At 32.9% G+C, this 16405-nt stretch overlaps 1 protein-coding gene across 1 annotated transcript in view; it reads left to right on the top strand.

The window, feature by feature from the left end:
• Positions 1 to 16405, top strand: part of LOC114338855 (beta-1,3-glucosyltransferase) — a 209000-nt gene that overhangs the window by 178882 nt on the left and 13713 nt on the right. The window contains exons 6-7 of the mRNA XM_050646909.1: positions 171 to 306; positions 15773 to 15926. Coding sequence (XP_050502866.1) covers positions 171 to 306; positions 15773 to 15926 — 290 coding nt within the window. The remainder of the gene's footprint in view (positions 1 to 170; positions 307 to 15772; positions 15927 to 16405) is intronic.

Raw genomic sequence — 16405 nt, 5'->3', positions numbered from 1 at the left:
CAGCGACCTCGAAAACCCCAAGCAACAAATTTGAACTCATTTCTGGCAATATTGCTTTCCCCAATCGAATGCAAAAAGTTGTATTGCGATTCATCTTGCTGCAGAAAATTGGTTTAGTGCTTAATTTTCTCGCCTAATGTCTACTACAACGTTAAATTGTTATATTTTAGGATAATTTGGTGCCACGAAACAGTATATATTTTGCTGTAAAAACTTGTACAAAGTTCCATAAAGACAGAGTTCCTATTGTTCAACAGACTTGGGGTAGTCATATTCCAATAATCAAGTTTTTTAGTGATAAAGAAGGTAGGTTAATTGCCCTAAGTCTTATTAACAGTACCCGTTTTTTATTTCTATTATTAGGTTAATCTATAAAAAATTTATTTATTTATTTTTTATCATAAATTTTGCCATTTTCATAATCGGCGGGTGTAATTTCCTCACCAAAATAATCTTATACCTGAGTTTGGAAGGGTATGTCATAATCCGACAGGTATTTTCCTCACCAAAACTGAAATAGTTGTTTCAGGTAGATTTTACTAAAAGGCATTCAAGGAAATTATTTATCTACTATAAAATTACAGTAGGTACCTATAATAATTAATTAATTAATTTTATAGTATTTTATTTTTAGTCATAATTGGAATTTTGACAAAAATGGCATGTTTAATAAAAAAGTAATCGCGGTATTTGAAAATTTTATTTTTTATAAGGTGAAAGTTTTAGAAAGTGAAGAAGTGTTCTGGAGGCAATAAAATAACTTTTAGTGCGAAATTGAATACTATTGGTGCAAATTTTACAATAACTAGAAGTAGCCTACAACATAATCATGAACCAGATCTGCAGAAGATAGATCGAAAAATTGTTTCTAACTCTTGTAAACGTAAAGCCGAAGAGAATATACTGAAAAACCGCCAAAAATCATTCGCCAAGAGCTTGAAGCTAATTTGCCTGAAACAATTACTACGATTGATGTCTGTTACATAAGAAAAAATATATATAATTATCGACGAAAATGATGCCTGGTCGACTTCCTTCCAATATTGATGAGGTTCAAGAATTTGTGAAGAGCTGTGCTCAAAAAACAACCAAGGAGGAAAATTTTCTCTTTATAAACTGTGTCAAAAGTAAGATAACTGTATTTAGTTGTGAATGTGAAACAAATATAAGATTTTTAGCAACATTGAATTTTATACAGAGCGCTGCAAAATTATGGAATATATTCATTTTCTCTAAAATGGACGATTTTGGACAAAAAACCCCGAACCACGTCGATTTTTATATTTAAATCACAATTTTTTGGCATATCTATATTTCATATTAGTGACGTCATCAATCAATCAATCAATAATTACGTTAATGTTTATATTACTGAATAGAGAATATAACACCCTTTCAAATAAGCTGCCACACGACCCCTATTCCCATTTAAAAAAATCATTGATTACGTGATTACGCACAGTTAGATGACGTTACTATTCTTGTTCTCATGATAAGTTCACCAAACTTAATATAGAAAATTCAATCTCTTGATTTAACTTCAGAATATACAAATGATTCTGAAGTAGGCTCAAACATACTTTTGGCCTTACATTATATAAAACCGGAAGACGTATCAGATTGTTTTGTGTTTGATTTAATGTCATGCAAACTATAAAATCATTATTTTTTATTACTGCAATCTGCAAGTAAGCTGAGAAAAATGTAGAAAATTTACGTACTACTGGTCTATTATTTGACAAATAATGACATTATTTCGAAGTCTATTAAGTACGATATAATTTTCTGGCAAATGCACTAGTATGCACGCCAAAAGTGAAGAAAGAAGTAAGATATAACGCCCAAGGGGGTGTTATAAAAAAATAAAGCCCTAGGGCCTATTAAATTTAAATAACGAGTTAAATATTGTCAAGTTGACAAATAAAACTCTAAGTAAAACTATGGTTACCACAATTACGTTACAACTATTTCTGGTAAATTCAAATTTCTTGCATATAAAGAATAATTTAGTAATAATTATAATAATAAAATAATAACGCTTTCGGTCAACGTATACACCTCGGGCCGAAGGCCCTCGGTCTATACACTATTGACCTCAAGCGTTATTATCCTTATAATATCCTTGGCACCTTAATAACTATAATAAGTTTTCAGTCTAATCAAATGACTATAATGGATTTTGTAAAGTGTGTTTCTTATTATAGTAAATAATAAATAATAATTTATACGTTTTGCACATTTTCTATATTATAAACTATTATTACAACGTAAGGAAATGAATGTATTTTATTCGGATTTCGGATGCTTTCATAATAATCATTCTTAAATTACATCTATATTTTTTATTTTATTACCTGAGTGAGTTGGTGAGGAAAATACCTACCGGATTAATACGAACCCTAAACTTGGTGAGGAAAATACCTGTCGGATTATATGGTTCTACTGGTTGGTGAGGAATTTACCTCCGCCCTTCATAATGTAGTGATTTTATTTTTTAATTAGCCACTATTTTATTTAGTCTTTAATTTATGTCCAGTTATTAGGGCCGGTTGTTCGAACGCTAATCAAGAAGTTGATTATAATTAAGTCCTCTTAACAACCATCCAGTTGAAACCTCTATACTCTGGGTATAAAAATTTTGAAGAAAAGAACTGACAAAATATGGGGAGTGATATGGTACAGCTGAAACGTTGTGGTATAAAACCATAATTATGGTAGGCTCAACAGCCATACTATTTGCTGAGGACTGAGGAGGCGGAACAAAATCAGGAACGAAGTCATACAGACAGTATAAAGGCCACGCGAGATATATTTAATCATATTTGCAGAAAGTATTAACATATAAGGGATGTGTAACTGACCGACATAGGTAACTGACCGACATAAGTTATTCAACAAGAAAAATAGAAGGAAAACGGAATCCAGGCCGTAGAAGAATGTCGTGGATGCGGAATTTGAGAGAGTGGTTTGGTTGCACCACTAATGAACTTTTTAGGTCAGCTGTAAACAAAGTCAGGGTAGCCTTGATGATTTCCAATCTCCGATATGAGTGGCACAAGAAGAAGAAGAACAACCATTAAATAACAAAATCCGTTGTTCGTACGCCAATCAGTTGATTGTAATCAATCATTATGATAATTAATATTATGATTATGATATGAAATGATTACTTTAAATATTTTAATAACACAAAAGATGGAAAACATATTAAGTTGTGAAATAAAAAGAAATAAAACTAGTTGAGGTGGGAAATTTAGCGATAAAAACCTATAAATTTATATTATACTTATTGTTTCTCATCTTTACACGGATCAGAGGAGTATGCCAACTAAAACTGTCACTGTCACAGTGGCAGTTGCCAAACTCGTCCGATACGTCTAAAGGTGGGAAACAATAAATAAAGGGTGATTCATTTAGAGGTACTTTTTTAAAAAAGAAAAAACAATGAAAAAAATGAATTTTTGAATTTTTGAAAAAATGAATGAAAAAGAACCATTCCTTACAATTACTTCTTAAAGATAATTTCTTTCAAATGTTGACCATGACTGCGGTTAAGACGGTCCATTCTGAAGGTCTAATTCTCGATGACGCGTTCGAGCTTTTCGATTGGTATTTGACCAGTGACTCGATTAATACTGGCCTCCAATGCCTCAATCGTAGCCGGTTTATTCATGTAGACTTTGGACTTGAGGTAGCCCCAGAGGAAAACGACTAGACGTGTGATGTCACAGGATATAGGCGGTTAAGTCACTAGTCCAAAGCGTGAAATAAATTGCTCACCGAACCGTTTTCTCAGTAAAGCAATGCTTTCACGGGATATATGGCAGTTGATGCCATATTTTTGGAACCAAATGTCACCTAAACTACGAACTTCAATTTCTGGTACCAAATAGTCCGTTATCATGGTGCGATAATGGTCTCCATTCACAGTAACATTCTGGCCGGTCCAAGACATGGACCGACGATGACACCGGCCCATAAACCACACCAAACAGTGTTTTTTTCTGAAAGTATTGGCAACTCTTGAACCTCTTTGGGTTGCTCATCAACCCAAATTCGGGCATTTTGTTTATTCACGTCCTCATTAAGCCAAAAACGGGCCTCATCGAAAAATATTTTTTTGCTCTAAGCGCACGAAACACATTCCTCATTGAACGCCTATTTTCGTACTACAGCTAAATAATTTCTAGATGTTGTGCCGAGTTAAGTCTTTCTAGGATGAAATGTCAAACAATACTGAATATGAAAGCAGCTTTAGGTGATACCATTCATGCACGATATCCCAACAAATCCTCACCAAAAAAAGTACCTCTAAAATGAATCACCCTTTAGAATGGAAATTTATAAGTTTTTATTGCTAAATTTCCCACTTCCACTAGTTTCATTTCTTTCTATCTCATAACTTAATATGTTTTCCATCTTTTGCGTTATTTTGCCGGTTATTAGCACTCTCATCACTGTATATTACACTAACGCGAAAACATTATATTTTCCGACTTGACAATATTAAATGAAGTAAAGAAACACAGACTTAGTCACAAACATTTAATTTACTTCGACGACCGGTTTCGATCTCTACAATATACAGATCATCTTCAGGTTGGCGTTACAAGTGATTAAATGCTACAATTAAAGAAAGCCAGAGTTAGAACATTGTTTGGTTGTATCTAAATACAAATAGAAAGCCAAAAATTTTTGAAAAGTATGTAACTGTTGACATTTCAGAACAACAAACTGATACATACGTATGTACACATATAAGAAACAGGTACTCATAGGCACGCATACGCACATAGATGTACGTGGTTTATGACTATTTGTTAAATCAAGTTATATTTTTAAAATTTTCAAAAAATTTCAAAAAATTCTTAAAAACCCTTATAATTTTGATCTACTTACATGCCGTTACAAGGGATGCTTTGTAAGTTCATCTATGACATGTTTAAACGTCCAGATTATGCTAATAGGATAGCTAGGTGAGGGACTGGGTAAACGGACATGCTTCGTAGGTTAAAACACAGTGAAATGGAATGGATCCTGAAGGCAGATGTGTGATGTGAAACAGAGATAGATGTATTAGTAATGAGAAAGACAACGTTCGGTTGGGAATGTTAATAAATGCAGCTAAGGTGTAAATGGACTTACTGGAAGCCTTGTACGATTGTAAAGGTCTTTGCTCTTAGGTGTTTTTTGAGCTATGGGCAAAGGTCGAAGTAAGGAAATAGACAAATAGGAATAAGTTGCAAGTTTATATATATTGTTTCCAGTCAGAAGACTAAGAGACAATAGGACAATAGGACTAAGGACAATATAAGTTTATTATTCAATTAATATTCAATTATACAATATTTATTTTATTTTCAAACTAACTCTTACAATAATTAAAATTTGGCTATTAATATCGTTTGTCAGTTATCTGGAGTTCCCTCGAACGGCGTGGAACTCAAACAGTCGTGGCGTCAGCTAGATCATTCTCGAATCCTCGATCAGACGGATAAACACTAAGACCAGAGCACTAAGTAAAAACATCGAAATAAATCGGCTTTTAAATACAGCACCTTGAAACTTACAATTTTTTGCATTGTGTTTAGGAGGATGTCAGGGGAAAAGTCCACAATAGAAAAATGGGTGGAAATGCATAATTGCATCTTAAAGTGTGTAAAATGCATTCAAAAGTATACAAACATGTCACAATAAGCATATTAAGGGCCAGATTTTGTCACTCAGAGGTTTTTGGGGTCGCTGAACACGAATGCGCCATCGGAACCTATCCCCGAAGTACCTTGTCCCCAGGGTCATTGCTAACGCACATCATCAGGAGGTTCGAGAGTAATCAGCGCTAAATTGATGCAAACAGATCACTTGAAAGTTTTTGGAATCGCTGAACACGAATACACCATCAGAACCGACCTCCGGAGCACCTGATGCCTAGTTTCACTGCTAAGGCACGTCATCTTCTGGAGTTTCGGGGGTTTTCAGCATTAAATTGATACAAAAAGATTACTCGGGGAACCAATATGCCATCAGAACCGACTCTCGGAGCACCTGGTGCCCACGGTCACTGCTAAGGAACATCATCTTCTGGAGTTTCGACGGTTTTAGGCAAAGAATGCATGCAAATAGATTACTATTTAATAATAGATTACTACTTAATACTAATATAGGCGGTTTTTGGGTTAGCTGAATATGAATACGCCATCAGAACTATCCCTCGGACCACCTGGTACCCAAGGTCACTGCTAAGGCATATTATTTTCTGGAGTTTGGAGCATTTTTGGGCGCCAGGGATCGAATATGGTGGCGCATTCTTGTTCAACAACCCCAAAAATCCGCTAGTGATCTGTTTGCATCAATTTCGTGCCGAAAACCCTCGAATTTCCAAATGACGTGCCTTGGCAGTGAACTTTAGACACCATGTGCTCCGGGTCGGATCTGATGGCGTATTCGTCTTCAGCGACCCCAAAAACCCCCGAGTAACAAAATCTGGCCCTTAATACACTTATTATATGGACTTTAAAATACAACCATCGGTCACCCATTTTTCTATTGTAAACTTTTTTCTTGACAGCATCCTAAACATAATGTAAAAAACTTACAAAAATTTCTAGGTGCTGTATTTAAAAATCGATTTTATTTGTGCTAAATGCTCTAACATGCATATTCTCGAACACTAAATCATCTGGACGATTCCTATTCGGTAGCCAGAACCGGCATTACAATATTCTTCAATATCTGAACACAAACAAAATTTAAATTTAAAATCGAGTTAAGAGGCTACTCTGTATTTGCCTAAATAGGTCTTAATGACTTCAATGAGGGACACTCTTGCGAAACTTTATTTAGGACACTAATGCAGCTTACTGTTTCTATGGGAGGTGTGGATTAAACATTGACCCCCTTTGAACTATTCATGACTCTTGGAATACCAGTCGTCAATGCTAATAATATAATTAAAAAATAAAAACCCTATTTTGTAAAAGCTGTATGTATTTAAAATCACTAAAAAGTGCTGCATCACAAAACGTTTTCGGAATCAATATTCCATTATTAGTGTTATCACCTAAAATAAGTATAACTCTATAAGTAAAACAAACGTGAGGTTAAATTTTGACAAAGGTAAAAAAGTGTATAGATAGTTATACTTACAGGTTTACATGCTTTAAGCCACCAAAATGTACGGGTAAAAACCCTTAAATTGATTTTAAACAGTTGGGGTTACATTATGTTATCTGATTTTGAAGGATGTTAAAAATATTTCCAGATTAACCCCTGGCATCACATGACATCAACCATATTGGTTGGAAAATTGTAGGTAGAACCTTACATGGCAGAGTTTAGGTGACTACTGATTGGAATGACCCCCGGAAGGATGTCATTACCAGACTGACACCGCACCTTTACAGAATCTAATATGTGTAGTTAATTCATCACTAGAGAATTTCTTTCATCACTACTTCTTTTTTCTTTCTTACACACCAATAACCTTATATCCTTCCTGTCCCATCATTGCTAAAATTTTTCATCTCCAGATACTTTGATGTCGGGTCTCTGGATTTATCAGTCTCCTCATTACTACTTTTCTTATTTATATTCACATCTAGTAATACATATTTCTTCAGCCAAACTAAATATATATCATCTTTTATCTATTTTGTTGGATCCTTCTATTAATAAATTACACCAAATATTAACTTCATAACATCAGCTTACCTAATAACATAATTTTCCATCTCATGTAATGATTATTGCCTACCCTAAAGAAAATATTAATTCACGTCTGTTTCATTCTATAATTTTTAACTTTCATCCATCATACAATCATACTTATTTAGGGTAAATTATTTTTCCACCTACCTCTACCGAAAGTATACTTTTCCGGACCTGATTGTAGGGAGCAAAGTTGTACTTTTCCTCCCTACGGAGGAAAAGTAAAAGTGACGTCATAGTATTTCATTCATGAAATATAACTTATTGACTCCCTGTACAATATATATTTTCTATTACGTAAGTATCTATACATTTTAACGTTTATTTAAAAACACTCTGTATTTTGCAGAATGGTAAAAAACAGTAAATTTTTATTCTGATTTAACAATGTTTACATTAATAATTTGACTTATATTTGACAGTTGACAGTTATATTGTACCTACTTATTAGTTTTAGTTCTAATAAATTTTGTTGGTTAGTTACATAAATAAATTAAGTAAAAATGAAAAAATTACTTGTTATTTGAGGAAGGTGGAAAACCCATATGTGTAACATGGGAGTAAAGTGCCTTTTCCTCCCTTGAATGATTACTGCCCTCCGCTACGCGTTGGGCAGTAAACTTCATTCTCGGGAGGAAAAGTAGCACTTTCTTCCCTTGTTATACAAATAGCTATTTAATCCCAACAAATATTTTTCACTACTGTTGTTATTTAAATATTAACATAAAATTTATATTCTTTTTGCTGAATTAATTAATTAATTAATATTTATTGACGGAAAACTCCATTTTACAATTAAAATTAAAAGTCAAAATTAAACATTGAACACAAGTTAACTTACATTACTTACAATTAAACTAACGACATCAAAAAATTAAAATCAAATTAAAATAATTCACGTGAAATAGTCCTTTTAAAAGCATTTAGTGTGACTCCCATAAAGTCTATATTTGGAAACTCATTTACACTAGAAACAATTCTATTTAAAGGCATATTTTCTGCAAGACGTGTATTGCACGATCTAGCGGATAGCAAGGGACATCTTCTCAAATTCCTAGCTGGAACATAAAAATCTATTCGACCCAGAATGCTAGGTGCAACAATAATACCATTTAACACCTTAAATACGAAATTAAGGTCAAAGTATCGCCTGCGATCCTCTAGACGGTGCAAATGAAACATCTGCATGACCTGACTGGAATTCAATTGCATTCCTCTAGTACCTAATCTATACCGCAGATATCTAACGAATTTATTTTGAATCGATTCAATTCGATATTTGTGATTCTCATAACTTGGACTCCAAATCACTGAACAATACTCTAGTAATGAACGAACATAACTCAAAAACAATCTCACAATTACAAACAAATTATTAAAATCATATGACATTCTGATGACTAACCCTAATGTCCGATTAGCACGCGCAATAATGGCATCATAATGGTCCACGAAACTTAGCTTACTATCCAGCAACACACCTAAATCCTTAATTACCTGAACCCTAGATAAATCCACATCTCCTATCTTGTATTTAAAATCACTGGTGGTCTTATTACGTGAAAAAATAATATATGAGCATTTCGAAGCATTCAATCTAAGATTATTTTCCTGGCACCAATGTACTAAAGAATCCAAGTCTCTCTGCAAACCCTCACAATCAGATTCTGACCTAATGCATTTAAATATCTTCAAGTCGTCTGCAAATATCAGATATTCAGATTTAAAATTCCTACCAATATCATTTACCAACAACAGAAAAAGCTTAGGACCCAAATGGGAACCCTGCGGAACCCCTGACACAGCTTCAAATCCATTAGAAACACATCCTGCTGATCTTACTTGCAATGTTCTTCCTTGCAAATACGAAGTAAACCAAGCTAATAAAGAACCAGTGATACCAAAGTTTCTCAGCTTTGTAATTAAGACATTATGATCTAGTAGGTCAAAGGCCTTACTGAAATCGGTGTATATAGAGTGCACCTCGTAACCCTCATCCATTGCTGTACCTATACTATCGATATACAAAAAGAGGTTAGTGAGAGTAGAACGTCCGCCTACAAATCCATGTTGGTTGTCCGTAATAATGTTCCTAAAACAATTATCCAAACTTGGCAAAACCATTTTTTCAAATACTTTAGATAAGGCTGACTGAATACAAACTGGCCGATAATTTTTGATATCACTATGATCTCCTGCCTTGAAAATAGGACACACAAAGGAATGTTTCCATCTGTTCGGGAAAATTCCCGTCTGGAGAGATTTATTAAGAACATATACTAATGGTTCACACAAGGACACTGCACTTTCTCTTAGGAACAAATTCGGTATCAAATCAGGGCCAGCCCCTTTATTGACATTTAATGACAACAACACATTCAGTAAATTGTCAAAAGTGACTTCGAGGTTACTAATTTCCACCTCCAGCTGTTGTGAGAAAATTTCATTACTCTCCAGGTTATCCAGAGATTTACCATTAAAAGTGCTGTATACAGTACCAAAATGTTTCGCAAACAACTCTGTTATTTTTTGTTTGTCATTCTCACTTTCCTCACCTAGAAACATAGAGCCAGGGAGAGCACCATGTCCGTTGGTTTTATTTTTGATGAACTTCCAAAATTCACCAGCGTTCTCATTTATTCTCACTTCCATCTTTGAAACGTAAGCATTGTAAGACTGCTCAGTGAGTAATGAGCATTCATCTCTCAAATTTTTAAATTCAATATAGTGGTGATACTTATTTGTAGTTTTATATTTTTTATGCGCAATCTTTTTGGCAATGACTTTACTCTTAAGTTCAGATGAGAACCAAACAGGAAAATTCGATCTTTTTACAGATATCTTTGGTACAAAAAGTTCAATTGCGTTCCAAATAATGGAATAAAAAGCATCTTAAATGTCATTTACATCCTCTAAACAGTACAACTCAATCCAATTGATCTGAAGCAAATAATTATTCAAGGCACCATAATCCGCCTTGTGAAAGTTATAATAAATATTAGTTTCCAAACTGATATATTGATTATCAAATAATATTAATGCTTCAAGTGAGGGATGATACCTGTCACACGTCATTAAAGCTTCCGCTTTTTTTAAATTTAAATAAGTATCAGAGAAACACAGATCAAGAATTGAGTCATACTGGTTTTTAAAATAATTATATTGACCTAATCCTAAAAAATTGAACTCGTCACAAAACAAAATTTCAGTATCATTACCTATATTTTTAGCAGTCGTCTCACCGTCCCATATCAGATTTGGTAGATTATAATCCCCAAATAATACTAGTTTAGAATCTTTATACTTATTCATAATTAGTTTTACAGTATCAATGTGATTGGAATAAACATCCAATCTAGATCTGGGCGGAATGTAGACACAGCCAAAAACATATTTAATGCAATTAATAGTAATTCCAGCAAAAACCTGTTCTACATTTGAACTGGCAATTTCCACTAGACAAGAACTGATATCACTTCTAACTGCAATTAACACTCCACCTCCTCTTGATTTCTCGCTGGAAATATGATCACGGTCCCGACGGTATACGGTATATAAATCACAGAAAACTTCATTACTTTTAATTTCAGGACCAAGCCAACTCTCTGTTAGGAGAATAACGTCATATGTTGCTGAACAGGATGTCAAATATATGTCCTTTAGCTTCGTACGCAGACCACGCACATTTTGGTAGTAAAGTGATAGACTATTCATACTTATGTTCGCATTTGGGAGTTTTTTGGATTCTGGTGGTTTTGTTCTTTTACCTTTGAAATAAACGGGTTACCATTCTTGTATCGTATTGCCAAGTTTGATTCACCATTTCTTCTACGCCTATCAAGTTCTTCATATAATTTCTTGAGATGATTTCGTTGCATTTGAGTAAGATCTGATTTAATCAATATGCTCGATGGCTTCAACTACACATATTAGATTCTGTAAAGGTGCGGTGTCAGTCTGCAGTGGCGACGCGTGACTTTTTCTGAAGTGTTACCAAAACCAGATGCAAAAAATCTTATTTAACAAAATGAAGATATGGCTAAATGTATATATACACTCACCGGCACAAAATTCCGCCACCCAAAATTTTTGATTAAATTTGACAATCTATAACTTTATTATTTGTACTTCGATTTTCAAGATTCTTGCACGAGTTTGTAGGTACATGTATTGATGTCAATTGCTATTATTCTGGTAACAAAAATTTTTTGCTTAGATGGCATTATACGTGAGTGAATGTAAGCGTTGTTTTTTCTCCTAACTTTAAAAAATTCTGTGGAAAAATTGGAAGGCTGATTTTGTTTCATACCCTTTTTGTATTATCCTGGAGGTATCACTAAGGTCTTGTTTTTTTAATTATCTGAATATCTCTTTTCTTGTAAGAGCTGTAATTAAAAACACTGCTTTGAAGGTTTATTTAATTAAAAATATCAAACGCACTAAAATTAACAAAACAAAACAAATTTAATAAGAAAACAAAACAATTCAATAGCGGTTATGTCCACCTCTTGCAGCAACGACTGCTCGCAATCTGTTTAGCATCTAATAAAGATAAATGTACCAACTTTTCTGGAGGCCTAGGATGACGGCAAATAGCTTTTTTATTCATCCCATAAATGCTCAATATGATTGAAATCTGGGCTGCATGCGGGCCATTCTAATCTTATCAATCCAACCTCAATTGTATGAGTCAATCAGTGTTTTTATTTACAAAAAATGGTACAGCTCTTACAAGAAAAAAGATATTCGGATAATTAAAAAACAAAATGTTGGTGATGCCTCCGGGAAAATATGACAGGACTATGAAACAAAATCAGCTATTCCGTTTTTTCAACAGAATTTTGTAAAATTAGGAGAAAATACAACGCTTCCTTTCACCCCTGTACAATGACATGCAAGCAAAAATTTTTGTTACCGGAATAATACCAAACAATATGAATACATGTACCTACAAACTGGTGCAAGAATCTTGAAAATCGGAGCACAAAAATAATAAAGTTATAAATTGTCAAACTTAATCAAAAATTTTGGGTGGCGGAATTTTGTGCCGGTGAGTGTAGCTTCAATAATATCATTTTGTATATGACTTGAAACTCTCGAAAAAACAGATGTTTCTAGATGTTGACAAAATTTTTGATCTTTTTTGGCAATTAATGTTAACAATTCCCCGTAATTGCCTCGATTGTCAGAGTCGTCGCACTCAAAATGATCACGAAACGCTAGTTCTTGTTTGGCCCAAAAACATACAGTATCTCTTATAAGTGTGCTAAGGATATACCATATACCTATCTATTTTTGAACAAACTCATTATGTTTAGCAATATTTGCTTTAAAAGCTTGGTTAAGAGAACTTTTGATTTTTGTTTTGCCAAACTGAATCAAATTGGGTATACATCATACATGTAGGTAACGGAGAAATTTAATGTCTCCTTTTTAAAAATCTAACACCATTTAAATCGTGAACCTGGTCCACCCATTTTTCTGTAGAAACCAGAAGACATGGCCAGCAATACAGTATATTTTTCTTGCAACGATAATATAACCAAGGATTTTCACTGTACCAACTAAATTTAAAATATCGAACAACTTTTGTTGATTCCTTTTTTAAATTGTTTAAAATAGGTCTTTCATTTTTAATAATCTCATTTTTTTCTTCAAAATTATACAAGGAGAATTACTTTTCAAGTAGTTTATCGATTAAGAAACGACACTCATCTATGGTTAACTGCACGCACACTTTTTATAGGTACTGTCACCAATTTTAAATTTGGTAACAGCCGTACTGATACACAGCGCGCTTATGCCGTCGCTTCTTCAAAATTTTCAGTCACTAGCCGGTCCCGAGCGCCAGCGTGCGTATATAACCATTGTCACCAGAAATTAGTCTGGTAACAGAGTATAATAAAGTGCAACGGAGTCACATAAACTCGCCAATATTTTCGTGTCTACGAGTAGTTGGCTATTTAGTGAGTTATTTACTGAGTTAGGTACTATTACCACATAATATAATAATATATTTCTATTGGTAAAAATACTGGTAAATAGAATTATTCATCGTCATAAAATATTTATTTGCAAGATTTTTAACTGTTACCAATGGTAACAGTGATTACATGGACGCTTCGCCAGTGTCAGTCTGGTAATGACATCCTTCCGGGGGTCATTCCGATCAGTTGTCACCTAAACTCTGACATGTAAAGTTCTACCTACAATTTTCCAACCAATATGGTTGATGTCATGTGATGCCAGGGGTTAATCTGGAAATATTTTTAATATCCTTCAAAATCAGATAACATAATGTAACCCCAAATGTTTAAAATCAATTTAAGGGTTTTTGCCCGTACCTTTTGGTGGATTAACCTCTAAGTAAACTATCTATTCACTTTTTTACCTTTGTCAAAATTTAACCTCACGTTTGTTTTACTTATACGCTGTGAGCTCGTACGTAGAGGGGATATTTAAAAATTCGCGAGCGCCAGTAGTGACAAGTCTGTAAACGTTTACTGGAAATTTGACATAAATGTCAAAGTGATTAATTTAAAATTAAAAATAAAAACAATAATTATAAAAAATATTAGTTGGTCAAAGCTGTGGTATATATGTTTACCTTAAATATACTTACGTTTTAAATACTGAATTTAAGTTTTTTTTAATGTTCCGTAATATGTAATTATAAATTAATCTATTAATCTTAGCACCATCTACACGATAATTGTGAAAGTATCCGAAGTAAGAAATTAATATTTCATCAATAGAACGTCAAAATGATTAGCAAAATCTTAAAAAAATCGATTATAATTTAATTACTTTTTTGCGTTGTAAATATTAAGCGATAACAATTAAATAATAAATTTAAAAATTACCGGTGAAAGTTGCATTACTAATCCGCTAGGAGCGACACCAGCGAAGCTCAGAGCGTATAGAGTTATACTTATTTTAGGTGATAACACTGATGATGGAATATTGATTCCGAAAACGTTTTGTGATACAGCCCTTTTTAGGGATTTTTAATACATATACCTTTTACAAAATAAGGTTTTTATTTTTTGTGATTTATGGTATACAGCCAGTACAGGAATTTTTCCTTGTGATATTAATAATATAATTAACTATTTAGATGGGAAATAAGCCACAACTAAATTCAAAAAATAATTTTATTAACGTTTCGAAGCCCAAATCGGGTTTCGTTGTCAAAATACAAAATACTACTAAAATAAACAAAAATGTTGTTGGTAAGTAAAAAAAAATCTTCTAATAATTTTCTAACGCGAGAATTTTACTGTCATCGTTGCATTTGGTTGTCTTTTTAAAGACAGATCACATGCTATGATTTTTTTGCGACGGATATTCTTGAGTTGGGATTGATTTCATGTAATCGAATGAACTATCTTTTAATAAAGTCGTCCCAGGAACGCAACTCATAAATATTGACAATATCATTTTAAAGTTTTCTACTTTAAAATGTATAATATACGTCTGAATTGCCAATATAAATGAGTCAGATTAAATAAATTATTAGAAGATTTTTTTTTACTTAGCAACAACATTTTTGTTTATTTTAGTAGTATTTTGTATTTTGACAACGAAACCCGATTTGGGATTCGAAACGATAATAAAATTAATTTAATCAATTTAATTGTGGCTTATTTCCCATTTAAATAGGTAATCATAAAAATGTCACAAGGAAATAGCTTCAGAGCTAATAATATAATAATAATATGATAGCTATTTTTATCATGAGTTGGAATTATTGCCGTACTTTTTAAAAATGGAGAGTGTCTAATATAAAAGTCGAGGGACACCATTAGCGCCATCTAATATTAATTATGACGAATGAATGTGTATTTACATAAACTATTTAAAATTCATGAGTCTATTCCGCTTTATTTAGATTAATATTTTTGTATCCCTATTACTGTTTCAAAGTTTAATGTAATTTTTAATGTGATAAAAAATTTGACATATTATCGAAACATAGGCGTTACGTTTAATTTTTAAACGGTTTATTTTTCTTGTATTTTTTGCTTGCGTAAATATTTAGAAATTGTTCTCTTGTATCTTTTAGATAAATCAATTCCAACGATAGATTTAGGTGTACCTAATAGTGAAACTGGACACTGTATGAAAACCATAGCAATATTAAAATATGTATTAGAAGATACTAAACATAATGATTCCATAAAATGGATTGTAGTTGCTGATGATGATACCGTACTTGGGTAAGTTAGAACATACATAACTGACTACTAAAAAATGAATTTTCATTGTTAAATGAGTGTTTATTTTATGTGAATAACCGTTGTAAAAAAAATGGACCTACAACCTTGATATTGCGTGCAAAGTTGGGTTCTATAGTGTTAAAAATTTGGTTAAAATTTCAGTTATTAATCAATTAAAAGTTGTTCAATTTCTTTACCCAAACCACTTTTTTTAAAATAACATAAATCAGAAGAAAATGAACTTCCAATGATGAGCGAGAGAGAGAGGGAGAGTTATTCTATCAAAAGAATTTTAAAAAAGTTAGAAATAACCATTTACAATATTACAAAACTTTATTGAGAACCATTGTAATTCTTTTGCTTATATACAATTTGAAGAACTTGTGTGCTATTTTCCAAGCAATATATTGTTAATGTTATTGCACAAGCAAGAGGCCGCAAATGGAGAGAACAATATAACATGATCCCTTCATTTGCGG

This window comes from Diabrotica virgifera, chromosome 3, assembly GCF_917563875.1.
Source record: "Diabrotica virgifera virgifera chromosome 3, PGI_DIABVI_V3a".
NCBI lineage: Eukaryota > Metazoa > Arthropoda > Insecta > Coleoptera > Chrysomelidae > Diabrotica > Diabrotica virgifera.
Note: the sequence above shows the minus strand (reverse complement) of the source record. Positions and strands in the feature narration are given on the sequence as shown.